The sequence below is a fragment of the Elephantulus edwardii genome, unplaced genomic scaffold, assembly GCF_000299155.1.
Source record: "Elephantulus edwardii isolate Elephantulus edwardi_28Jun2011 unplaced genomic scaffold, EleEdw1.0 scaffold00040, whole genome shotgun sequence".
NCBI lineage: Eukaryota > Metazoa > Chordata > Mammalia > Macroscelidea > Macroscelididae > Elephantulus > Elephantulus edwardii.
In genome coordinates this window covers 2,324,097-2,350,990 of record NW_006399790.1, presented here as the reverse complement: position 1 = coordinate 2,350,990, position 26,894 = coordinate 2,324,097, and the positions used below count along the sequence as shown (strand labels likewise).

General features: G+C 39.5%; 1 protein-coding gene across 1 annotated transcript in view; it reads right to left on the bottom strand.

Moving 5' to 3' along the window:
- Window positions 1-25,678, bottom strand: part of POLA1 (polymerase (DNA directed), alpha 1, catalytic subunit) — a 361,002-nt gene extending 335,324 nt beyond the window's left edge. Inside the window, 4 exon segments of the mRNA XM_006903771.1 lie at window positions 14,670-14,750; window positions 16,317-16,413; window positions 19,876-20,000; window positions 25,654-25,678. Of these exon segments, the coding sequence (XP_006903833.1) occupies window positions 14,670-14,750; window positions 16,317-16,413; window positions 19,876-20,000; window positions 25,654-25,678 (328 nt within the window).
- Window positions 25,679-26,894: the final 1,216 nt, after the last annotated feature.

The window sequence follows — 26,894 nt, the reverse complement described above, 5'->3', positions numbered from 1 at the left end:
AGAAACTCTATGAACTTAGAGAAACGATGACAGTTATAAAACGGGTTCTGAGGGGAGCTCTGGTGGCCTAGTGGCAAGAAGCTGCAACTACAATCCCAGAGGTGCACGGTTCGAATCCACCAGATGCTCTGCCGGGGAAGGAGGGGCAAATCTCCTCCTGTACCAGTCAGATCTGATTTGCTGGTACACGCACACAAAAATAATAAGATTAAAAAAAGAAAAAAGAAAAAAAAAAAAACTGGTTCTGGTCTTTCATTCACAGGGTCACTATGAGTCGTCTACACCTTGACAGCCCTTAACAACCACCACCAGTTGCTACATATGAGTTAGCAGAAACCCGGAGGACAGTCTGCAAATTCTAAATTAGCTAATGAACAAATTAACATCTCACATAAAACACACACTTTTTTTCAAAAAGAAACATAAGTAGAATGGAAGAAATTTTAAAAATATGGTTACCCATCATGAGATCCACTAACTCATCTCACATTTTGCCGTCCTAAGCTGGCTCGCATGTCGCAGCGATGCTGGAAGCTGTATCACATGTATTTAAAATACCAGCAGGGTCACCCATTGTGGCAGGTTTCCACAGCAGTTCCATACTAAGACAGACTAAGAAGGAAAAACCCAGCATTCTACAGTAAAAGAAAAAATATCTAGCCAGGGAAAACTTTAAGAATACCAGTGGAGTAACACCTAATACAGTGCTGGAAGATAAAGCTGCTACAGGATGAAGCCCACAAGTTAGAAGGCAATCAAACTATGCCTGAAGAAGAGCTGCCTTATTAAAGCAGTAATAGTGGTAACAGTAGTTGTTGTTGTTGTGTGCTCTTGAGTCAGACTAGACTCATAGCTGACCCTGGCGCGGGTTTTCAGAATCTGTAAATCAGGAGACTGCCCATCTTCCTCCCACCAAGCAGCTGGAGGATCTGAATTGCCTGCCTTTGGGTCAGCAACACTAAGTAGATGGCATTAAGGTTCTGGGGCCTTCATTTGCTGACGCGGCCAAATTCAAAAGAAACAGCTGCAAACATTCACTTGTAATTAAAATGTGGAATGTACAAAGTATGACCCAAGGAAAATTAGAAGTTGTCAAAAAGGAAATAGAATACATAGGGATCTATAGCCTAAGCATTAGTGAGCTGAAATGGACTGGGATTAGCCATTTTTAATTGAACATATGGTATATTATGCAAGCAATGACAAACAGAAGAACAGAGGATGGTATTACATACATTATAAAAAAAGAACACTTCAAGGTCTATCCTGCAGTACAAGTTTCAGACCTGAAAACATCCATATGCCTCCAAGGAAGACCAACCAGTCTTCATATTTATGCACCAACCCCTAAAGCAAAACTTTTACCAACTTCTACGATATGAAATTGATCAAACATGTACTCAAGATGCATTGGTAACTGCTGGTGAGTGGAATGCCAAAGTAAGAAACAAAGAAGGGTCAGGAGTTGGGAAACAGGACCTTGTTGAAAGAAACACCATCAGAGCTCTCTTGATGAAACTTTCTCAGAGTATTCCTAAGATCTATTTTCTTGTCAATACCTTTAGCAACAACATAAATGTACTTTACATAGGAAAATCTCTAGATATAATAGAGTAATCAACAACATCTATAAAGAGAGAAAAACCATCAGTCAAAACAAGGCCAGAGGCCCGACTATGGAACAAACTACCCACTGCTCATATGCAAGTTTAAGTTGAAGTAGAAGAAAATGAGTATTAGCCCATGAGGGCCCAAGTATGACCTTGAGTATACACCACCTGAATTTAGAGATAATCTCAAAGACAGATTTGATACACTAAGATCAAGACCAGATGAGTTATGGAATGACATTAATGAAATATGACACATGAAGAAAGCAAAAGGTTAATTAAAAGGCAGGAAAGGAAAAGGAAAGATAGGAAGCTAGATGTCGGAAGATACTTTGAAATTTGCTTTTTAACACAGACTAGCTAAAGTAAACAAAAGAAAAATTGATGTATCCAGTGATAGAGCTAAGCAGAAGATTTCAAAGGACAGCTCAAGAAGACAGTATTCTAATGAAATGTGCGAAGACCTGAGTCAGAGAATAAAAAAGATAGAACACACTGGGCACATCTCAAGTTAAAAGAACTGAAGGAAAAAATTGAAGCTTTGAGTTTTAATACTGAAGGATTCCATGGATAATACTGAATCATGCAAGGAAGCAGCAAAAGAAGCAGAAAAGATGCAACAATGAATGATATTTTTTTAAAAAAGTTAACTGGGGGGAAGAGAGGGAGGGGGTAAAATGTACAACAATAAATGAAAATTTAATTTTCCTGTAAGCTTTTGTTAAAATCATAATAAAAATTTAGTAAAAAAAAAATAAGATGGGAGGAATACAAGAAGCTACAGTACCAAAAAGAACTGTTAACTCTTCAGTCATTTCAGGAGGTAGTATATGATCAAGAAGCCAATTAAGGAAGAAGTTCAATCAAGCTGCACTGACATCACTGGTCAAAGCCAAGATTTAAGGAACTGATGGAATACCAACAGAGGCATTTCAACCAACACACAACACTGGAAATGTTCAATGGTCTAGGCCAAGAAATTTGGAAGAAAGTCAGCTAGAAAACCACATGAGCACGAGTTACAAAGGAAAAGGTAATGCTACAAGAAAGGAACCTGGAAAACATCCCTTAACAAAGAAACCAAATGTACTACCACCAATACAGAGAAAAAAACTGACATTTTATAACCCTGATATGACCAATGGAAAAGATACAACTTAATCCACATTACTGTGTTATCAGAGAGCTGGACAATGACTAAGGATGACAGAAGAATTGATGTCTTTGAGTTGTGGTGCTGGAGATGAGTACTGAACACTCCATAGTCTGTCAAAGAGAACAGGTTTGTCCTGCAGAGAGTAAAAGCAGGCTGCTCCTTGGAGGCAAGGATTTTGAGGCTCCATCTCACATACTTTGGGCACATGGCCAGGAGGAACCAGTTCTTGGAGGAGGACATCATGCTTGGAAGGGTAGAGGGACAACACAGGAGAGGAAGACCCTGAATCAGATGGATTGATTCAGTAACTCAGGCAGTGGAGGTAGGTGTGTCGGAGTCAGTGGGACTGGCTCAGGACAGGGCAGGCTTCAGAGATATTATGCATAGGGTCACTATGAGTCGCAGGTGACTTGATAGCACATAACAACCAAATAGCAGAATTTAACTAAATTGCCTTAAAAATGTCAACGTTATGAAATAAAGGAGTAGGTATCTTATCCTAAGTAAGACAAGAAACATTAAAACAAAAGTGAATTCTACTTTTGCAGGGAGGACACCTAAAACAGCTATACTCTGATATCAGAAGCATTTCCATCACTCCAGCCTACCCCATACACCAAACAGCCTACCACCATTGAGCTTAGAAGGGGGGGGGGGATGGAACAAAACTCAAATACGAAAAAATGGTCATGCTTAACTCAACAGATTGACAGACCCAAGACTGACTCCGAGTCCTCCTTCAAACCTAGAACAAAGCGTACCTCCATGTCTCAGTTTTCAGCTTAACAATAGACTATTGAGATGATCAACACCAGGGGAAGTACTGACTTCTTACAACTATTATTATTATTATATAGTACTGTTGAATTGAGTAAGACCCACAGCAGAATCTATGAACAACAGATCTGAACTGTCTTATCCTGTGCCAACTTCACAATCTCTGACACCCTCAAGCCCATTGCTTGACACAGTCACTGTGTCAATCCACCTGGTCAGGGTCTTTCTCTCCTCTGTCCCTCCACCTTTTCAAGCATAATGTCCTTGTCCATGGTTGCCTCTTACAGCAACACGCCCAAAGTATATGGTACAAAGCTTTGCCATCCCTGCCTCCAAGGAACAATCTAGCTTCACCTTCTCTAAGACACATCTGTTTGTTCTCTTGGCAGTCTGTGGGATGGATATTCAGTGCACTCCTCCTCCAACATCACAACTCAAAGGTATCAACTTTTATTCTGCCGTTCTTATTCCCTGTCCAGCTCTCAGATGCATAGTAGATGACTGAAAAGACCATGGTCTGAATCATACACACTTTAGTCCTCAAACTAACATCATTGCTCCACAGCAAAGTAGAAAGGTCTCTGACTACAGATTTTCCCAGTGAAATACATCTCCTATCTTATGACAGCTGATGTCAACTGTATTTACTGTGGATCCAAGATGAAGTCATTGACAGTTTCAGTATTTTTCCATCTATCACGATGTCACCTATTGGTCCAGTGGCTAGAATTTTTGTTTTCTTGATGTTAAGATGCAATCCATATTGAAAGCTGCAGTGTTTGATCTTCTGCATCAAGTGTTTCAAGTTCCCCTCACTTTTAGCAAGCAAGGTTATATCATCTGCATACCAAAGGTTACTGATGAATCTTCCTCCAATTCTGATGCCACAGCCCTCTTCAATGAGTCCAGTTTCTCTATTAATGTGCTCAGAATACAGACTAAGTATGAGAAAGGCTACAACCCTGACACAGAATAGTCAACTATATACGGTCAAAAGAACAGTAAATACACGCCTAAGGATAAAAAGCCCAGAGACAAGAGGAGGTGGAAGAGATTAATTGAAATGACAATTATGTGGAGAAAGTGTGATTACACTGTAGGTATTATAATTAATGTTTCAAAACAAAACTGTTTGTGGTTGAATGAAAAACCAAACAATTTTTTTTTATTTTTATTGATTTATCGTTGCACATTTTACCTTCCTCCCTCCTTCCTCCCGCCCCCAGTTAACTTTTATTTTTAAATTTTCATTCATTGATGCACAATTACCTCCCCCTACCCTCGGTCCTCTTTGCAATGTTCTTCTGGGCTGTTGTCATATGTATAATGCTTAATCATACATTACTGTTTCCATAATCTTTATTTACAAAGTTTGAATACATTGTTTTTCACGAAAGATCCTTCCCATTTCCTTCACCCTCCCACCCATCGAACTGTGCAACCCTATGATTAACACGCCACCCCGCTGCCCATCCTCACGCCTCTGCTTCACCCTCCCTCCTGCTTGGATCCTCATACCCTTTCTACAATGGTCTTACACAGTATTTGTCCTTATGAGACTGAGTTAGTTCACTCAGCATAATGCTCTCCAGTCCCTTCCAAGTTATAGTAATTTACAAAATCATTGCTCCTGTATGCTGCGTAGTTTTCCATTGTGTGAAATAAATCACTTTTTAAAAAAACAAAACAAAACACCATTATTGTAAAAATAGAAGGATAAATAGTAAGATGTGTATAGAAGTCCAAAGGGGGAAGGGGAAGGGACAGAGGGGGAGGAGGGGAGGAAATTACTAGGATTAAGTCTGAAGGAGATGGTGCTGAAGGAATTAAGAAAGATCCAATGGGGACCCAAAAAGACAGGGTAATAGTAGGTATAGATCAATGGTGATTAATTTTATAAAAACAGTGTACATGAGTAATCGTCTGAAACACAATGTGAATGGAGGAATGTGTGAAACCCATTGTACATGAACTATACACAGTTTATGAATTTTGTATGTAAATCAAGATAAATTGTTTTTAAAGTGGGGAAAAAACCCCGTGCTAATTAACAAGAAGCCAGTTCACTCAGATTGATGGAATGTTCTGGAATCACACAAACCCTATGAGAGCAGTGGGTTAACAAGAATTGGGAGATACTACATGCCACTGAGTTGACGTTAGCATGTTAATTTCACTACGAGAAATTATTTTTAAAAATTTAAATGTAACTCATTAAACATCAAATTTAGGAACAATAACTCTCAAACCCAAAAAAAATACTTTCTATAATAAATAGCTATTATTTCGTCAAAACAACTATGACATACCATCTCACCCCATTAAGAATAGCAAAATTTAACAGAACAGCAAGCAACAAAGGCTGGCGAGGATGTGGAGAAACTGAAACTCTTATTCGGTGTCTTATTGGTGGGAATGTAAAATGGTGCAACCGTTGTGGAAAGTGGTGTGGCGCTTTCTCAAAAAATTGCGAATAGAGATACCATCTGATCCAGCAATCCCATTACTGGGAATATACCCCAGAGAGACCATGTCTGCCATCCAAGCAGATATATGCACACCCATGTTTATCGCAGCTTTGTTTACAATAGCAAGGAGTTGGAAACAACCTAAGTGCCCATCGATAAACAAATGGATAGAGAGGCTGTGGTATATTCACACAATGGAATACTATGCCGCATTGAAATACAAGGAACTCATGCAATATTATTCAAAATGGGTGACCCTGGAGGACATTATGCTGAGTGAACTATCTCAGTTACAAAGGGACAAATACTGCATGATGCCACTGTTGTAGAATGGGTCTGACATCAGGGTTGGGTAAGACAGAGAAGAAACTGGATAAATTATGTATACTGTATTGAAACAGATGAGGGAAAGAATAGAGGTGATATATGATTGAGTATTATGGTTAGCACAGGAATCCAGAATTAAGGTTTCATAGAGAAGTGTACTCGGGGTGGGGGTGGGGGGAAGGGATGGGAGAATTGTATACCAATGAAGGAATATTTTTTTTTCTCTTTTTCTTTTCGGAGAGGGGAGCAAACTGGTGGGGAGGAGTGGGGAGGGAGAAAAGTGAGGCAATGAATGAATGGTAATCCAAAATCTCTGCAAATGCTTATTAAAATTAATTTAATAAATAAATAGCTATTATTTGTACAAATGTCAAATTTTAACATGGATAATATATTCTCTCATCATCAAATTGGGAACAGACTCACAGATGGCCCTACAAAAGGTTTTCAGAGGCTGTAAACTGCATGGCAAGAAACTGTCCATCATCCTTTGGCAGAGCTGCTAGTGGATTAAAATCATGCAGGGAGTCACCATCTTTAGGTTAGCAGTGCAACTCACTAAAGAATGTATTTTGTGTAAGAAAACAATGTCTTTCTTTTCAGAAGAGTGTTACATTCAGCATGAAGAGAAATGATATTGTAAAAAAAAAAACAAAAAAAACAAACCAACGCACAGATCCAAAAGTTTTGTCAATTCCAACTAACAGCCACCCTGTAAGAAAGAGTACAACTGTCCCACTGTTGTCAACCAAGGGTAAAGTATATTAATAACGAGATAAAACACTACGAATATATAAGGAAGCAGAGGTAAAGCAGGAGGTGAACAGTTCAAACTCTGAACCCAGCTTCCCCGTGCCTTTATAAAAAATTGCCAGGAAGCAAATCACAAAGAGAATTCTATGCAAATGAAGCTAAGCTCATTCTACTGAAAACCTTATGCTTGACTCAGAAGGAAGGGGTTCGCAAACACCCATACAAGTCTTCCAAGTATCCTGAAAAATCTACAACCAGGAGAAGATAAAATAGATGAATGGGACCTTCTAAGAATCAAATCCCTATGCACATCCAAAAACTTCTACAACAGGGTAAAAAGGGAAGCCACAGAATGGGAAAAAGTTATTTGGTAATGACATGTCAGATAAGGGACTTAAGTCCAGAATTTATTAAATACTTGAGCACCACAAGATAAAGGTAAATAATCCAATTGAAAAATGGGCACAGGATATGAACAGACACTTCACCAAAGAAGACATTCAGATGGTGAACAAACACGAAGTAATGTTCAAAATCCCTAGCTCTAAGAAAGATGCAAATCAAAACAACTATGAGATATTATCTCACCCCAGTAAGACTAGCAAAATTTAACAGAACAGCAAGCAACAAATGCTGGCGAGGTTGTGGAGAAACTGGAACCCTTAATCACTGTTGGTGGGAGTGTAAAATGGTGCAATCCCTATGGAAAATGGTGTGGCGCTTTCTCAAAGAGAGATACCATTTGACCCAGCAATTCCACTACTGGGAATATACCCTAAAGAGACCATAACTGTCACCCAAGCAGATACATGCACACCCAAGTTTATCGCGGCTTTGTTCACAATAGCAAGGAGGTGGAAACAACGTAAGTGCTCATCAACAAACGAATGGATAGAGAAGCTGTGGTATATTCACACAATGGAATACTACGCTGCACTGAAAAACGAGGAACTCACGCAATATTATTCAAAATGGGTGACCCTGGAGGACATGATGCTGAGTGAAATATCTCATCACAAAAGGACAAATACTGCATGGTACCATTGTTGTAAAATGGAACTGACAGCGAGGTTGGGCTATGACTGAGAAAAACTGGATAAATTATGTATACTCCATTGAAACAGATGAGGGAGAGAACAAATTAAAAGCGATATATGATAGGGTATTATAATTATCACAAGAGTCTAGATTTAAGGTTGCATAGTGGAGTGTACTTGGGGCGGTGGGGGGAGGAGTGTGGGGAGATTGTATACCAGTGAAAGAATTTTTCTTTTACTTTTCAAAGAGAGGAGTGAACTGGAGGGGAGGGCTGGGCAAGGAGAAAAGTGCAACAATGAATGAATGGAAATCCAAAATCTCTGTAAATGTTCATTAAAATTAATAAAATTAAATTTAAAAAAAGAGAAGAGGCATAGACACAGAGAGACAGAGAGAAGATGGCATTGTAAGGAGATAGTGATGCATTTGCAAGCCAAAGGACACCAAGCATCCTCACTTATCACTGGCAGTTAGAAGAGAGGCATTGAATAAATGCTCCCTCTGAGCCCTCAGAGGGAATCCATCATGAGCAGCCCTCTGATTTCAGACTCCAGTCTCCAGAAGTACAAGACAACAAATTGGGGGGGAGGGGCGGATTGTTTAACAATGAAAAAAATTTTTTTTTCTTTTCAAAGAGAAAAATGAACTGGGGGGAAGATGGGCAGGGAGGGAAAAGTGAAACAATTAATGAATGGGGAAAATTAAATGGAAAGAATATACTGTAAATATATATATATATATATATATAGCATTAAAAAAAAGAGAAGCTGAAAAAAAAAGACAACAAATTTCTGTTCTTGCAAAACCCCACATTTATGGTACATTTTTACGGCAGTCCTAGAAATCTTATAGGATTTGTGTGCACCTCTAATTCAGCGGAAGAAAAATAAAACAACAACAAAAAAGAATTGTGTAAATGTGTCAAGTCTGCCTTAATCCTACCCCTATGACACCTAAGGTCTGCCTTGGTGCTTCAGGGTGTATTACAGCTTGTATCAGCGTTTCCCTCACATCCTGATACAGCATTTGGTTTATTATAAATATTTAGTATGAAATTTGGCTTCCCACAACACACTGAAATCGGTTCCAACCATGTAGCTCTAGAAGCAAACTGCCACATTTTTTTCAGTTAAGTTGCAGTCAATGTCTACTTGTCTCCAGAGGGAAGATTAGATTGTTTCTGTGAAGATTAAGACACCATGTCATCTAGGCCTTGGAACACAAAAGGGACCATGTTGTACTGGGGTACAAGAAAAATCAACTTCAGTAGCTCCAAGAATTATAATCACTTTGGTGGTGGCCCCAGGAGCTGTAGTCTGCTCAGTCCCTCTACACTTCCTCTGCCACTCCAGCTGTGGCGACCCCCTTTAGCCCTCAGAGAAGGTGGGTTCACCTCCAAAGCATGGCCCTGGCATAAGGTCAGAGTGGAACCAGAAGAAAGGGAATCAGTCATGCAGAGGAGCATGGGGGCATGCAGGTCTTGGCCTGAAGCTTCGGCTGACCAAGCATAAACCCCCTACTGTCTTCTTCCTTGAACTCTTAGCATGGGGCCTGCTGACAACTCCAATGTTAACTGTCCCACTTGAAACATTTCCTCAACATACATTCCTCACAGAGAGTCATATTTAAGGTGCTGTGGGCCTTTATCTTTCCTAAGTGTCTTCCTCATAGGTGTCTGTCAGATGTATGGGGAAGTTTTCATTTGCTTCCCATCCCACTGGTTAAAATCTGCCATTATTTCAAGATTCTCCTAGTTCACATTCTCTGTGACAGTCATCCATACTCTCTGGTATCTGCCTATGCAGCTGATGCTGCTCAGGAGCACTGCCACCTTTGTGGCCAGTCTGGTCATCACCTCAGCCGTCAGCGTCTACCTGTCTGCCAGTTACAGAGATGATCACAGTGGACCTCTGCTCCATTCTACTAGACTGATGTAAAATCTCTGCCAGAGAAAATTAGAGGTGTTCCCTGGGGAACTCAGATTTCATGGAAACAAGTAGATACTTCTTTTTTGTGTTGCTGAAGAAAGCTTAAAAAGATGCATCACCCTGTTTCCCTTATACCTTCCTGAAGTTGAAGTAGTTTTTTCCTCTACATCAGTCAAGTCACAGGTCTTGGATCTGTAATAATTACAGTATTTACAAAAGCTACGGTCGGAATTCTGTCTATTGTAGCTCAGTATTTCATACCTTGATGAGATCTGTAGGGAATAAGAACATTGTCCTCGTCGGCATGAGTGTCTGGATGTTCCAGATAGCCTGACAGGATTTTGGATCTCAGGCCAAGAACATGTGGGCCGTGAGGACTGTGGTGCTAGGTCTAGCATCACTTTTCCAGGCGTCTGTGCCTTCATCTCTTGGAATACAGAGTCTGATCAGCTAGAAGTTGCCCAGAAAGTCACGAGAGTAAGAAGACTATGCAAAGGCTGGGGTCAGCACTGCTAAACTAACCACATGAGAATGAGAATGGAACTTTAACAAAGCTACCTGGTGGGGAGCTACTACTATCCCAGACCTATCATTTTGATTAGAGGCATGTACATTTCTAAGGCGTTCCAGTGGCGCAGTCCATAGGGAGTTGAACTGCTAATCCAAAGGCCACATCTCTCTGGCAGTTGGAATTCAGCAGTGAGTGACTCTGAGGGACAAAGACGGGCAGTCTTCTTCTGTGAGATTTACAGCTCCCAAAACCCACCAGACGGTCGGCTAAAAGTTAGTTCCAACTTGAAAGCTATGAGAGATTCTTGGCTAGAATACTAAAATTCTGAGAATATGAAGAATACCAAGCAATGATTATGAAATAAAGAAAATTTTCTTATCAATCTAAATCATGCATGACTTCTAACTCATATCCCTGGTCCCCACTGTCTTGATTTAACAGAAGAAAAAACACACGAAGCATTCTGATAGCAACAAAGAGACTGGAGTGTTCCTCTGATAAATGTTTCCAATAAATGTAAAAAAAAAAATAACAATGACTAAGGATGACAGAAGAATCAATGCCTTTGAGTAGTAGGGCTGAAGAAGAGTCTTGAACATACCATGGACTGCCAAGAAAACAAGGTGAAATGAAATGTAAAAAAAAAAAAGTAAAAATAAAAACTTTTCTAAATAAGTTTTCAACAAATGTAAACGAACATTCCTAAATGTGGATGGCTATTTGTAACTGAATACCAGTGGGATTTACATGTAAATTCAGGAAATTATCACTAATTGCTCCTTTATACACTTGCTGCTAAAGGTCAAGGACTGTAGTCTTCAATATGGATTGAAGCTCAACATCAAGAAGACAAAGATTCTCACCACTGGACCAACTGGCAACACCATGATTGATGGAGAAGAGACTGAGCTTGTTAACAATTACAGCTTGCTCACACACACAAGCAACACTTTTAACACCAGCTATCAGGATATCAAAAGATGAATCACACTAGGAAAATGTGCTGTCAGGGACCTCTCCAGAGTGCTAAAAAGCAACAATATCAGTCTAAAGACTAAAGTGCACCTGATCCAGTCCATGGTCTTGACAGTTACTTGTTATGCATCAGCGAGCTGGACAATGACTAAGGATGACAGAAGAAGAATCAATGCCTTTGAATTGTGGTGCTGGAGAAGAATCTTGAACATACCATGGACTGCCAAGAAAACAAATAGGTCTGCCTTGGAGAGGGTGAAACAAAGTTTCTCCTTGGAGGCTAGGATTTTAAAGCTCAGTCTCACATACTTTGGGCACGTGGCCAGGAGGGACTGGTCCTTGGAGAAGGACATCATGCTCAGAAGGGTGGAGGGGCAGTGCAAAAGAGGGAGAACCCAGATGAGTTGGATTGATACAGTGACTGGGGAAATGGAGGTAGATGTGTCAGTGAATCAGTAAGACTGGCTCAGGACAAGGCAGGCTTCAGAGCTCTTTCAGGGTCGCTAGGGGTCATAGATGACTCAATGGCACATAACGACAACAATAATATTTCCCATGTATGAGTTTACAAATCTTTCTTCCAATATATCACACTCCTTCCATAATTGCTCTACTGTCAGCTTTTGTTTTAATTAGGGTCTTCATTCCAATCTATTTATCTCATTTTTTAATCTCATGGGAAAATGCTCAACAAATGCTTTTCTAAAATATGATGGTGTATTTAAACTGTTTCACAACATATATCCCGATTAATTTAGGAAAATAGCTTATGGACAAAACTATGTACATATTTTTTTGCATTAATAAATGACCCATTAAACCCATTAAATATTACCTCACTTTTAACAAGAGTACTCCTGCATATTTGTAAGTTTTAATTTTTTAAAAATGAAGTACTGTACAAAGCGCACATAAATGTAATGAAATTGACAAAAATACATACAGAAACAACTTTTACAAAGGATATGTACTGACTGAACAAATTTTTTAAAAAACATATTTTGAAATCTATGTCACAATGAACAGAGATAATGTATCTTTTTACTATGCTGCTGAATTTTTAAGTTAAGCTTCCTAATGGATAATAAATTTGGAATGGATACTTTAAAAAGAACTGGTTTGAGAGTTTTATAAAAAGAGGCCATTACTTCTTTTTGAGGCAATGAAAATTTTCTAAAATTGATTGTGATGATGGATGCACCACTCTGTGAATCTACTAAAAGCTACTGAAGTGTACACTTTACATGAGTGAATTACATGGCATGTGAATTATCTTTCAATAAAGAGGTTTTTTTAAAAAAACCAACCAGCCCATGTGTGGGCCACAGTTTAATGCTATCCTGACCTACTCCTTGGAGGTGAAAGACTAATAAATTAAACCAAGACAACAAACGCTGGCATGAGTTACTTAACATCAATCCAGGAAAACCTCAAACTACAGTTACATTCATAGTCCTAATAAGGTTTTTGGTGATGGCGTGTTTTTTTAAAAAGGGAAAGCAGCTCTCCCCTTTCATTTCCATTTTGCTCTTCCTGTCATTAAGTGCTGTCAAGGTGGAAATGACTCATAGCTGAGCCTCTGGAGAAGAGATTACCCATCTTTCTCCCACAGAGCAGCTGAAGGATCAAATGGTTTGCCTTTGGCTTGACACAGCATCTCCTTACTACTAGGCCACCAGTTTTTGTTTGTTTTGTTTTGGTTGGTTGGATGGTTGTGATTTTTTTAAATTGTGATTTTAAGGAAGGTTTACAGGAAGGCTGGGTTTTCATTCATTCATTGTTGCTCTTCTCCTCCCTCTCGCTCCCTTTACCCTCCCTCAGTCCACTTCTTATTCCAGATTGCTGCCAATCATTTTTTTTAAAGTGAGGTATAGTCCATAGAGAGCTGTGCTGCTGGCCCAAAGACTGCCTCTCTGGCAGCTGGAATCCTCTAGCTGCTCCGAGAAAGAGAGAGAGAGCAAGAGCAAGCTGTGCCAGTGTGATCCTGCTAGGTTTACAACTTCCAACACCAAAGGAGGGTACCTGTAAGTTGGAAGTGACTCAGTGACAATGAAGTTTTACTTTTAAAGGCACAAGACCCTCCTAAGGTATTTATTTTTTTGGTTGCCTGAATGTCTTCTTGGGTGAAATGCTTGCTCACATACTTTAACCATTTTTAAGAGAACTACTGTAAGATTTCCCCCCACTTTATTTTTCTTTTATATTGGTTTGCATACAGAACTCTTATTCATTGTGTATCATTCATGTACACTGTGTTTCACACATTCACAATTTGTTTCAAATGATCACTCACATATACTGTTTTATCAAATTAATCACCATTAGTCTATGTTTACCATTTTTAAAACTCAATGGTTTATACTGTTGAGGTATTGAGGTTTTCTGTAAAATTTAGAGATTAGCTCTTTGTCAAATATCTGTACTAAAGCAAATTTTCTCTTCTGACTTTTCAGGAGTCAAGTCAGGCCTGTTTAGAGTTAAAAAAAAGTTTTAGGGAGCTCTGTGATAAGAAGCTGTGCTGCAATCCCAAAGGTGCACAGTTCGAATCCATCAAATGCTCCACTGGAGAAGGATGGGCAGTCTCCTCCTGTACTAGCCGGATCTGACTCGATGGCACACAACAACAACGACGACAAAAATAAAAGTGTCACTAAAAAATTTGTCAATGATTAATATAATTTTCAAGTCCACAAAGCAATCTGATTATACTAGTTCTAAACCTGGTTACACTACTATAAAATTACTAGAACTACAATTCCAAGCACATCACTTTAGAAGGAATTATAAAATATAACCTATCGCTGCAGCCTTCAAAAACAGCAAGTTTAAAAATAGCTACAGGACTTAAACTTGAGGGGAGAAAAAATCCAACTCTTTGCCTAACAGACATGAAATTTCATTTCCTGGTAGTGTTTTTGCTTTTTACCTTTAATTTTCTATATAACTAAGCTTCTTTCAATATTAGAGAAGAACATAGCCTTTATGTTCTAACTGTGGTAGGTATTTATCCCTCAAAGGGAAACAGCTCCAGAGGCAAACTGCAATCAAAGCATCAAGTCATCTTCAATGGCAGACAATTCTTTTAAGTCTCTAAATAACACCCTCTTGAAAATAAAATGGAAGTACCTTTCTGGCTGGAATCAAGAGCATCATCTTCAAGGTCATCATCAAAAATTTCTCGGCCATCCTCCACATAGCCAATACCATCTGCAGGAAAAAAAGTTTAATATTAGGATTGTTTCTAAAAGTGGCCAATGGTGTATTAGCCATGACTAAAAAACCACCAAACTCAATACCACAACAAACAAAAACCCTGTTATGCAGCAAATTCTGCTCAGTTATCAGACAAAAAAAAAATCCTTAACATCTCAACAGTACAGGTTCCTCAATCAAAACCAAAAGAAGAGTACTGTGCCTAACTGAGCAAGGAAAATTATTTAACCCACAGGATTCAAGTTTACCACAAAAAACAAACAAAACCCTTCAAGCAGTTTTACTCTACTAGAAGAATAAACTAGAATATAATCAAAATCGCCACAATCCCAGAAAGGTACTCTCTTCTATGATGGAAAACTGGTAAGAGATCTGATTCCAATTACAGATTTATTGTTATGTACTGCCGAGTCTGAACTGACTCATAGCTGACCCTCCATCACGTCTTCCAAGGCAGTGAATCACACAGGAGATTGTCCATGCTTTTCCTGTGATGCAGCTGGTGGATTCAAACCAAGTGCCTTGAGGTTGGCAACACAACTTCTTACCACTAGGCCACCAGAGCTCCCTATTAGAGAATTCTTCAGAAATGAATGTGACCCCAGTGAGGAGATGTAGGCTGTGCCTGCTGATGCCCCAAATTACAGAATTTTGAATTTGAGAATTCAAACTTCTTTTGTTTGAATTCTAGAATTCGGAGCACAAATAAGAGTCACAGGCACAACCTACAGCTCCTCACTGAGGTCACATTCACTTCCTATGAAATCAAACCCTTCAAGCAGGTCTGTGCACAGTGTTTTAGTGTTTAAATCACACTCCACATCTACAACCTTAGGGAATCCTCACAATTCTGTGAGTTATCCATGTATTTTTCTTATCTTCACATTGTTGTTGTTAAGCGTCATCGAGTCATAGACGACTCATAGCGACCCTACGAACCAAAGACCTGAGCACTGTTCTTAAGAGTTTCTGGAGGCAGGCTATTTCTGAAGTGGATGCCACTCCTGCTTCCAAGCTTGTTTAAATCGGGAAGCACCACCAAATACTCTCCACCATCGGTAACCATGATCACATTTGGAACGTCAGTGCCACAGTGTTCAGCTTCACTGCAACCATGAGTTACCTCTGTACAGCAATACACAGACCAGTGCTAGACCACTTTGAAGAATGCTTGTCATTCTTCACATTACAGATGAAAAACCCGAGTCTCAGAGATTAAGTGACCCGTGCAAGGTTAGTGAAAAAGATGGAACCTAAACTTGGGTTTCTTAATTACCAACGTTGTGAGTTGCCCCACAGTCGCTTAGCTCCTCCTGCTGCCTACACAATCATTTCCTGGAAGATTTACAATGTCTCTTAAGATATACCTGGTTCCTAAAATGCTCCCAGAGAAATTTTCCTTTGTTCCTGTTCTACGTCCTCAAATATGTTAAGGAAAATTCAAATCAAAGAGGAGGAGGGGCCCTGTGACAGTGTTGCCCCTCGGCGCACACAAAGCAATGACTCCACTGTGTGAGCATCTCTGTCCCACAACCGAGCAGGCAGTTTCTTCTTACATACCGTCATCCACAATCCAGTCATCATCCTGGCGGGCCTGAACCAGCCTTGAATACTGGTCTTCATCAACTTCTTCATAGACGCTTGTGATGTCCTCAACCTGCCATCAGACGAGTTTGAGAAAAAGCTTCAAATGGAGTGAAAGTGTTAAAACAATTCTGACGAAGAAAAAAAACTCTCAAACAGAAACTGGAATGGCAGCCTGAAGGAGTAGCTGCAACCAAATCATGAGTTCTGACATTCAACACCACTACAGGGTTTTCCTTAAATAGACATCAATTAATTTAGTATTCCATTTAGGTGGGTGTAACATAAGATATTAAATTATTCCATTAGCATAATATACTTGTCACACCATCAATTACTCATCTACTTTATAAAAAACAAACTGAATTATAGCCAATTCTTCATTAGGTGCTATGGGGATTACTCACTTTTAATTTCTTAACTGGTTTCTCACATATTTGGCAAGCTTATAAGCCCTGGCATGTCTTGGTGCACAAGTTGATCTATGTTCTGTGACTATGCAATAAAACTGTAAGTACAGTTCCATCAACCAAATTAATTGTAGCGAAAAAGCTTCCCCATGCAAAAATTAACAAAATGAACATGCTCTTTGGTAAACCAGATGTGGTATTTGAGTGACTGCTGTTTGCACTGTCACTGATCTCCCATCTTTGGACTCTTAGGGATGCAGAGATTGCAGCACTGAGCTATTTGAGGCACAAATCCAGAGAGTGGCAAGACCTTCAATCACATGGATTACCTGACCACCATGGGGCCAGAACACCATCACAAACACAATTAAAGCAGCAAAAGTGAGAGATAGACACAAACTTTGCAGTTGTTCATCAAGACTGTCTACTGGCTTCTCAGATGAGAGGGTGCAGGGCTGGTTAGCAAGACATGATAGACAGAGGTACCTCCTACTTTTCATAAGTTTGCTATATGCCACTTCCTTTTTAAATACAAGATCTACATGAATATATTTTGGCTAACCAAAAGGAATCTAAAAAGGATTTTCACTTTTACCAAAAAAGGTACAAAGCAAAACGAGCATCCTGCATTTATTTTGTAGCAAGCCTTTTATAAACACAGTGTGCATGCGAAGAAAATAGTGTCATCACCCAGCTTCTTCCCAGGGGCATCTAAGCATCAAGATGCCATATAGCACTGAATTAGGTCTGTGAACACTATACAATCGTGTTATTTTAGGGTTTATGTTTCACTTGGTACAGTCTGGTAGTTTATTTCTTTAGTCTGGGAACGCTCAAAAATTCTTCGCATATAAAGAAATGGTGGCTCTCCTCTGCTTTACACCATTTCTGCTTTATGAAAAGTTTCACAGGATCATCCCACTTTCAGATAGGAGGAGAAATCTATGCCTCATTAAAAATACCACGTTTCAGGGAGCTCTGGTGGCCTAGTGACAAGAAGCTGCACTGCAATCCTGAAGGCACCTGGTTCAAATCCACCAGGTGCTCTGCTAGAGGAAGGGCAACTTCTTCCTGTGCCAGCTGGATCTGATTCGATGGTACACAATAAGAAAATCTTTTTTTTTTATTACAAAAGTTATCACTTTTACACTGACAGTTGTGAGAGATACAAACATCAAATGTGGGGGTGTAAGGGGTGGCACGGAAGGTGTGACTAAACCCATCTGAAGTGCTTTGGTCTAAGAAACAGACTGAGATATAGAAAAATGTGGGCACAGGTCTTTGAGAGGTGAATGGCCATAGCTGACTGGATTTCTGCCACACCTACAAGGCTTGTAATAATTACAGGCTTAGGTTTAGCTTTCAATCTCCTTTTTAATCTACTCTGCAGGGATCAGTGGCAAATATTGATTCAAACCTTTTCACAATATGGTAACAGATTGCCCCCACCATCAAATTAAGTTTTTGAGAACCTAGATGCAAACTAATCCAATTAATATTCTTGTAATGATCCATTTTCTTTCCCTTATTTTTGGCAAGAGGTGAGGGACTGGCAAGATTATTTCTACTGGTTGAAGTCGGTTAGGGAGATTTATTTTTGTCTCTTAAATACTCACTCAAAAAAGATATCATAAAACTACTTTTAAATTACTTAAAAAATAATTTTGAGAAAAATTCCTTTCTGACTCAGTCTTTGAAAACTACTAAACATTCACACTGCCCAGCATAAATTAGAGAGCCATACATTTCAAATCACGATAAAGGTAAACCTATAGCACTGTGCCAACATCTGAAATGCTCTTTTACAGAAATATCTACATTAAAAAGTCCATGTGCTTTATTCGAGTTCTTGTAACAACCTTTTGCGATCCGCCTTGCTTCCCAACTTAGAAAAAATGTTCCAAATGACAAAAATCCTGTTCTTGGTGAACTGACCAATACACAGGCCACAGTGAAGAACGCAGTTGTTATAGTCAGACAACCTGGGTTCAAAAAAACGGCTCTGCCACTATAACCTTATCATGTTCTGTGTCTCAAATATCTCACTCACAATATGCTACTAATCACAGCATCTAACATCACATGATTATTGAAGGTGGTGTCCTGGTGACACTGTGGTCAAAGTGCTCAGCAGCTAACTCAAGGACTGGTACTTCAAAACCACCAGCCCCGCTCCCTCAGAGAAATGTGTTTCCATAAAGACTAGTAGTTGTTGCTGTGAGCTGTCAAGTAAACACTGACTCACAGCTGATCCCCCAAAGGGTTTTCAGAGACAGTGAATCACACGGGAGAAGTTTACCCCTCTGTCTCCCTCAGAGCTGCTGGTGGGTTCTAATCACATGCCTTTGTCGTTGAAGCACAGCTTCAACCTTGGAAATCCCAATGGGCAGTTCTACTTTGTCCTACAGAGTCACTGAAAGTCAGAAGGCTGTGGCGGTAATTATTTTCTAGCATGAGGTAATCACTTTCTAGCCAAACAGTTAAAATAATCAGGGAGGATGTTGAAGGGACAATGTATTTGCAGATGCTAGTGACTTCAATGCTCTATCTGCAAGCCACAGACAGCAAGTAGAGGGAAAAACAGAAAAAACAGCATCACATGCAACCTTACAAGCAGAATATGAGAACAAGTTAAAGTCCAACTCCCCACTGTTACTCCCTCCGTAAATGAAATTAGGAAGAACTATCTGATCCAAGAAGTAGGGCTTAGCTAAAATGCTCAAATAATTTAAAAGTAAAAAAAAAATCACCTAAGCTTTACAACAAAGCTGTAAGACTTATCAGAGGTGCAGTGTTTAATAAGGGGAAAAAATACGCACAGCTACTTTAACCTGGAATTTTAAAACTCATCCTAATGTTTACAAATAAACTATAAGGACTGAATATTCACTATCATTTGTAAATTTACTGTATTTGTCATTTGTAAGTAAACTGTAAGGCCTGACTATTCTCTCTAATTTGTAAATTTGTAAGACTACTCTTACTCAACAGTAAAACATTATTCATTACTACAAGCTTCAAATATATACATGTTTCTTATCAGTATAGGACAATTATGACAGAAGACTACCTGCAGATTCTGAAGCATAAGAGGGGGGATAAAACCCAGCAAAATGGTATCTTACCTCATATTTATACTTTTCACCAGCTTTAGCCTTTTTCAGTCTCTCTAGAGCTTCTTGGCGCCCTTTCTTTGTTTTTCTTTCTCGTCGGGATCGAGATACTACAAAACTCCCTGAATCTGGTACCTCTGAAAAAAAAGTCAGATATATGATGTTAAAAAGTCATCTTCCTTAAAGACAAGGAAAATTTCTAGCCAAGAGTAATACACAATCCTCCAAACGGTTATTGCTTACAGTTTAAATAATTCACAAAGAACACAGATAGATCCTAAGCTGTGGCCTTTCAGAAATTTTCTCTGATCTAGTTGCAGCTAAAACAACTGGGTTTTTTTCTTCAACAAGAAAAGTGGGGAAAAGACAGAAATGCCAAATTCAATGGATATAGCTAAATGAAAAACTAGAAAGGGGAAATCAGCTGTTACTTGATTACCTATTAGAAACAACAGGTCACAAGTAATCTAGAGAGTTCTAAGGATACATCATTTTATACTCTAGTCTCATCATTCAAAAGCTTTAAAGGAACATTTCCTATTTGCAAAGTGCTAGGTGCTGTAAGAGACACAAATGATAAAGAAGATTTCATTCCTGTATTCAGAGAACTTACAATCTAATGATACAAGTAGCAAAAGACTTCAAATATATGCCCAAAAAAAGGTATATACACAGTACTTGGAATTTCAAGAGAGGGATACATTATGGACTGGGAATATTTAACAAAGATGGCTTTGAAGAGATTCTGGACTATCTATCCTAAAATGGATCTGAGAACTTTGATAAAAGCTCCAATCCCACTGGAATACATATAACATTCAATTCTGTGACTAAATGTTTGACTGAAATAGAAGTTACAATTTAAAGAATATATACCAAATGCTGGCAATAAATTGTGGAAACTATCTTTAAGGTGAAGCACAATTAGAAAGCTTATTTTTTCCCCCTCCAGCTTTCTGGAAATGGAATCTTTCTTTACAATATTTCAGTCTATTCTTTGTCACATTTCACTTTTAAATCCACTTTCAAAAAAAGCATTAAGTAAAAATGAAGGGATGGTAGGTACTTCTTGATGACAGCCACAAAATTTTGGGTATCATGCAAATTATTTCCAAAAATCATGAGCAAGCCTCCATTGAAAAACATTCACAGATTACAAATCATGACAAAAGCTGACCTCAGCATATACTCAAGAATCCTTCTACTCCTTAAGTGGAGTATCCTCATAGAATCTGTAGGTCTGCATATAGTCTGATTTCACAAGCAACAATGTCCCACTAACACAAGGGTTGCAATACAATGACAAAGAGAAGGCTTGCCTGTACACAAGTAACTCATAGCCAAGTAAAGCAAAAAGATCTGATGAACGGCCTGGTACCTTGTAAAAAGGAGCATCGAGAAGAGAGCAGAGAAATCAGGGAATGTTTCACAGGGAGAGTTTCCAGCAGGGGTGAAAGAGGAGTAGAATGTCATCAGGAAAGAACAGGGTTAAAAAGTGGCATAAGCAGAGGAGAAGGTATGAGACAAACGAAAAAGGATGAAAATGCAACACATAAACTAAAAGAAAGTCAGCATGGAAGACAAGTTCAACAAGAAATAAAGTGAATAGGAGAACTGGGTGAAACAGCACATTCTAGTGCTGTCACTTATTTAAGGCTTTGGACCACCAGTTAAGACCACAGAGTTGTCTTACTGGGTTTTTTCAAGCTATCCAGCATGTGAATCCATTTGGGAAATTCTCCCCTTAACATTGCCGGAAAAAAAAAAAATCAGGGCTGACGAAAGGCAAAGGCCACATAATACTACAAAGCCAGGGAAAATGGCATAGCAGAGGTAAGTGGGTAAAGTGGAGGGAGGGAGGGAGTATTAGGAAAGGTTCAATGGGGGCTTGGCAAGATGGGGTAATAATAGGCATAGAGCAAGGTTAATATAAATATATAAAATATAATGTATAATGTATATGTACGACTGAATAAAACACAAAGTATAAAACAACATATGTGAATGATTATATTCAAACCAATAAAAATTTTTTAACAAATATTATCATCAAGAAAATTAAAAAGTTGAGGGGGAAAGTCAGGTCAGATGTTCCCCCTAGACTCTCTTGCACAGGCATACAAAACAGGCGCTGTTGAGTTCCTATGTGCCACAGAGACGAAATCAACTCGCAGGTGACCCTCAATCAACTCACAGGTGACCCTCTAGCAGGTTTTCAGAAGCTATATATATCACACGGGAGGAGATTTTCATCTTTCTCCAGCAGAGAAGCTGGTGGACTCAAACCACATGCCTTTGAGTTAGCAGCACAACCCCTTATCCACCAGAGCTCCCTAAAACAAGCCATAGCAATTAGGAAGACCTACTCAGACCTTAGAGATTAGTATGCCAAAGGTCTATACAAGGAAGCCCACTGAGTCAATCTGCCTCCATCCACCCTTGTCCTTGGACCCCAGGGCCTTAAGCAAGGTCACCAGCACTAAGTAAGCACACTGAAATGAGCTGCAAAAAAAAGGTCCCAGAAGTTGATGAGATACCAATTGAAGTGCTTCAACAAACAGATATAATGCTAGATATGCTCACAAATCTATGACAAGAAATTTGGAAGACAGTTACTTGATCAACTAACTGGAAGAGATATGTATTTGTTCCCATTCAAAAAAAAAAGTAATCCAACAGAACGTGGAAAATTATTGAACACTATCATTAAAATCAAATTCAAGTAAAATCTTGCTGAAGATCATCAAAAAAAAAGGCTAAGATAGTACACGGACAGAGAACTGCTTGAAACTCAAGCTGGGTTTAGAAGAGGTCATGGCACCAGGGATATCATTGTTGATGCCAAGTGGATCTTGGCTGAAAGCAGAAAATACCAGAAGGATGCCTATTTGTGCTTTACTGACTATACAAAGACATCTAAATTATGGCTAACATTAAGAAGAATGGAAATCCCAGAACTGTGTTCATGATAAACCTGTACCTAGATCAAGAAATAGAGCAAGGTAACAATGTGCAGTTTAAAATTAAGAAAGGTGTGCAACCAGACTATTTCCTTCCTCCACATCTATCCAGTCTGTATGCTAAATCAATCATTCAAAAGTCTGGAAGAAGAGGGCAGCATCAGGAAGATTCATAAACCTGCATTATGCAGATGACATAGTCTAGGCTGCCAAAAGCAAAGAGGGACTTGAAATACTTCCTGCAGATCAAAGACTACATACAGTCTTCAATATAGATTACATCCCAAAATCAAGACACCAAAAATCCTCACCACTGGGACAGAAGGTAACATCTTTACAGACGGAGAGAAGACTGAAGATGTCAACGATTTCATCTTGGATACACAATCCTTGGCACCAACAGTCAAGAAATAAAAAGGGGAGGGGTTAATCACAGGGTCACACAATTTGATGGGTGGAGGGAGAGGGATGGTAAAGGAAATGGAAAAGACCCAGTGTGAAAAACAATGTATATGAACGTTTCAAGTAAACCAGCTTAAAATAAAATTTTATTTAAATAATAAAGAAATCAAAAGATGTACTGCATTGTGTAAATCTGCTATCAAGGACCTCTCTAAAATGTTAAGGAACAATTATGTCAATTTAAAGATTGCATCTTACTCAAGCCAGTCTTTTCAATTAATTAGTTCATATGCACCTGAAAACTGGGCAGGATGACAGAAGAATCTATGCCTGAGTTGTGGTGTTGGATAAGAGTGCTGAATATCCCACGGCCTCCCCAAGAGAACAAGTACTATAGTTAATAGCCTCAATGTCCTCATCCATCTGTGAGATGGTGATAATAGTGCCTGCTTCATAAAACTGGTAATGGTTAAATGAAGATGTTGGCCTTACTTGGTATTTAACAATATAGGAGAAGTTCATTCCACTTGTTTGTATAGATAAACCACATGCATTACCTTGGCCTCACTTTTAGAAAGTAAAGTTGAACAATGTCATTTTCTCAGGGATGCCTCAACATAGCACTGCAAATAATTACCATTGCAACTTCAGGGGGGCAGAAATAATGCTCAGTCTATCCACCAAACCACACCACCACCAAAGCCTGGCAGTAAATCTATTACCTAGCAGGCACAATGCAGTTTTGGTGGCTTAGTTATTTAAGCTGGCATAGTTGTTTAAGCAGTTATACTGCCAATCCAAAAGCCCTCGGTTCAAATCCACCATGTGTTCTGCAGGATAAAGATGGGGAATCCTCTCCCGTGCAATTTACAGCCTCTGCAAACCTGATAGAGGGTCAGCTATGAAACATTTCAACTTGACAGTACAAAACAACAACAGACACACAATAAATATTTGCTTAATGAAGACATTAATGAAACATTTACCTGTTTGTTTTATTTGCTTAATTTTTTTAAATCATGAAGCTCTCCTTGAGTCTCTCTCATATGTAATAATGGTAGCTACTTACAGATCTTTCTCACCTTTTCATTCAAGGAAAAATATTAAGACCCAGATTTTCCCTTTTTGGGGGGAAAAAAGTTACCTATTTGGTTCAAAAATTACCATCTGGAGCACTCCATCCTCCCCAGAAGCAGACAAGTCATTAACCTACAGTCTTTCAACCAACACTCTTTCAATCTGCTCTAAACGAAAGATTCCTGTCACATGCACAGCAACTACTTAAATCAACTATTCCTTGAGGTGTGCGGGGATGTCTCCAGATTGCACAGTATCCTCCAGAGAGTGATTTCCTGATGTTCATGGAGGACTTACAGTTTTTAGGTTGAGGAAAGGGCTTAGTTTAGTGGCAAATCACTCATAGAAGACTGCAAAGACTGTTCAAACTCACATTATACATCCCATTTGTAATCCTGGCTACTAGACTCTCTTAAGTAAATTGTCTTAAAAAAATTGATGGCAAGAACAAATTGAAATCATTGATTCACAACCAGGTGGATGCAAAGGAAGCTGATTAGGAAGCAGATTCTCATTAATGGCAATGTATGTGAATGACAGGAGATAAAATGCTTGAGCTACGACAGCGAAGAATCTGATTTTAACTTAGAAGTTCAGTAAAGTTAAGTCACACTTTAGTTGAACACTATTCAAAAATCAGAAATCAAAGCCATTTGCATTTTCGTGTTCTATTTTTGGAAGAGAAGATTACTACCGACAAACTCAGTGAGATACAGGGCATCCAAAATGCCGCTGAGCTGATGATTTTTTAAAGCGACTTCACCAAAAATTACTAGATTGTGAACATTATTTCTATGCAGCACTTGAAGAACTTTCCGTGGAAGAATTTGAAAGAAAAACTGTTAATGCATAAAGTTGAAACCCATTACTTAAAAAGACGAAATGCATTTCTATCTGGTGACAGCACTTAGGGCTTTCTTTCCATAGCTACAATGTCTAGCAATTTCCCTGGGAGTTCCTGGAAAGGGAGGCGCACGTCTGTTCTGTCCTAGCCTTCAAGTGGATACTTGGGGATGGAGTAACGTAGCACAGACCAAATACTGCCCAGCACGTGGTGCGCCACTCATCAAGGGGGAAAAAAGGACAGGTGCTTTGACCCGAAGTGAGAGACGAGAAGGCTTCCCAAACAAAAAAGCCCTACAAAGGTTTGTTTGGGTAAGCTAATAGCCCAATCCAAAACCAGAAGCGACCCCGCCCCAGACGACCCGCAGGACAAACATGGACACGCGCAAAGCTTAGAAAAATAAAGACCTGCAAAACTCCCACCACCCCCAATCATGTAACGGTACTTGCACTCCCAACCGAGTATCTCGCGCACAGAATTGTCCCTCACCGCTTGCCCCCGGCTCACAGTCGTCACCGTGCACCGGCGCCATGGTCTCCAAATCTCCCGATTCCGCGCCAACCGAATCTGGCGCGGGGGCCGAGACAGGCGCGAGCCCGAAAGCCAATCAGCAGCTCCTGAGGCTACGGACTTCCGCCCGGAAGGGCCACTTACGTGCCGCGCCGCGCTGCGCCCCGCCCCCGGCCTTCCCGCGGGCGCTCGCTTGGCGCCCTGTGATGACCCCTTCGGAAAAGCTAGTGATGAGAAGAGGCCAGAGGAAAGCTAGAGAAAGAAGCGGTCGGGCGCTGGAAAGGAACCTCCAGAAGACTAGCTGCGCAGGCGCACGCATGCTGATGGGAAAATATTTGGGCGCGTAGAAGTACGGGCTCTCTGGTTCTGAGAGCTGATTTCCTGGGAAAAAAGGTGCGGGCGGGCAGAGGGTGGGCGTGGTTGGACCATTTTTTCCCCGGAGCCTGGGAAAGGCACTGCCTCCTGCTGCGCACTCTGAGTTTTGCTTGCTATTTTGCTTCCTTGAATGTTAACAAAGTCGCTATGTGATTTCATTTTTAGAAGTAAACTACCACTTAACCAAATGACACCAGCCTAACCAGAGGACCAAAAGTTATCTTTTAAATTTTTGTTAAAAAAGCATCACAATTATAGGGACAATCTGACCTCCTGATAGGATACACTGGAACATCACCAATGTTAAAAAAAAAGTTTTAACCTGAATCTAACCTTGAGTAATAAACGTGTAGGGAAATTTCCAATATATCTGGCCTGAAGTCTTGCAAAATGTCACTTCTTTTTGTTAAAAAAAATAACATTTTAATAAACGTTTAAAAGAAGTTAAATGTTCATTCATTGTTGCACATTTTACTCCCTCTCCCTCCCGTCCCCTTTTCCAAGTTTACTTTTTTCTTTAATATCCATTCATTGTTGCACAATTACATATCTCCCCCCCCCCGGTCCTTTTTGCAATGTACCTCTTATTCTTGGCTGTTGTCATATGTATAATACCTAATCATATATTCCTTTTAAACAGTTCTTTCCTTCAGCTGTTCCAGTTCATCCATGAAACAGTGAAGAAGAAAAGCGTTTGTAGAAGTCCAACCGCTGAAGAATTGCTCAAACTGTCAAAAATATAGCATTCTGCTTATCTTTGTAAATAAGTTTAACTACCTGAAGAAAAAAAAAAAGGCACATGCCAGTCATATCTGTTGTTGTTATGTGCCATCGAGTCACTTGTGACTCATAGCGACCCGATG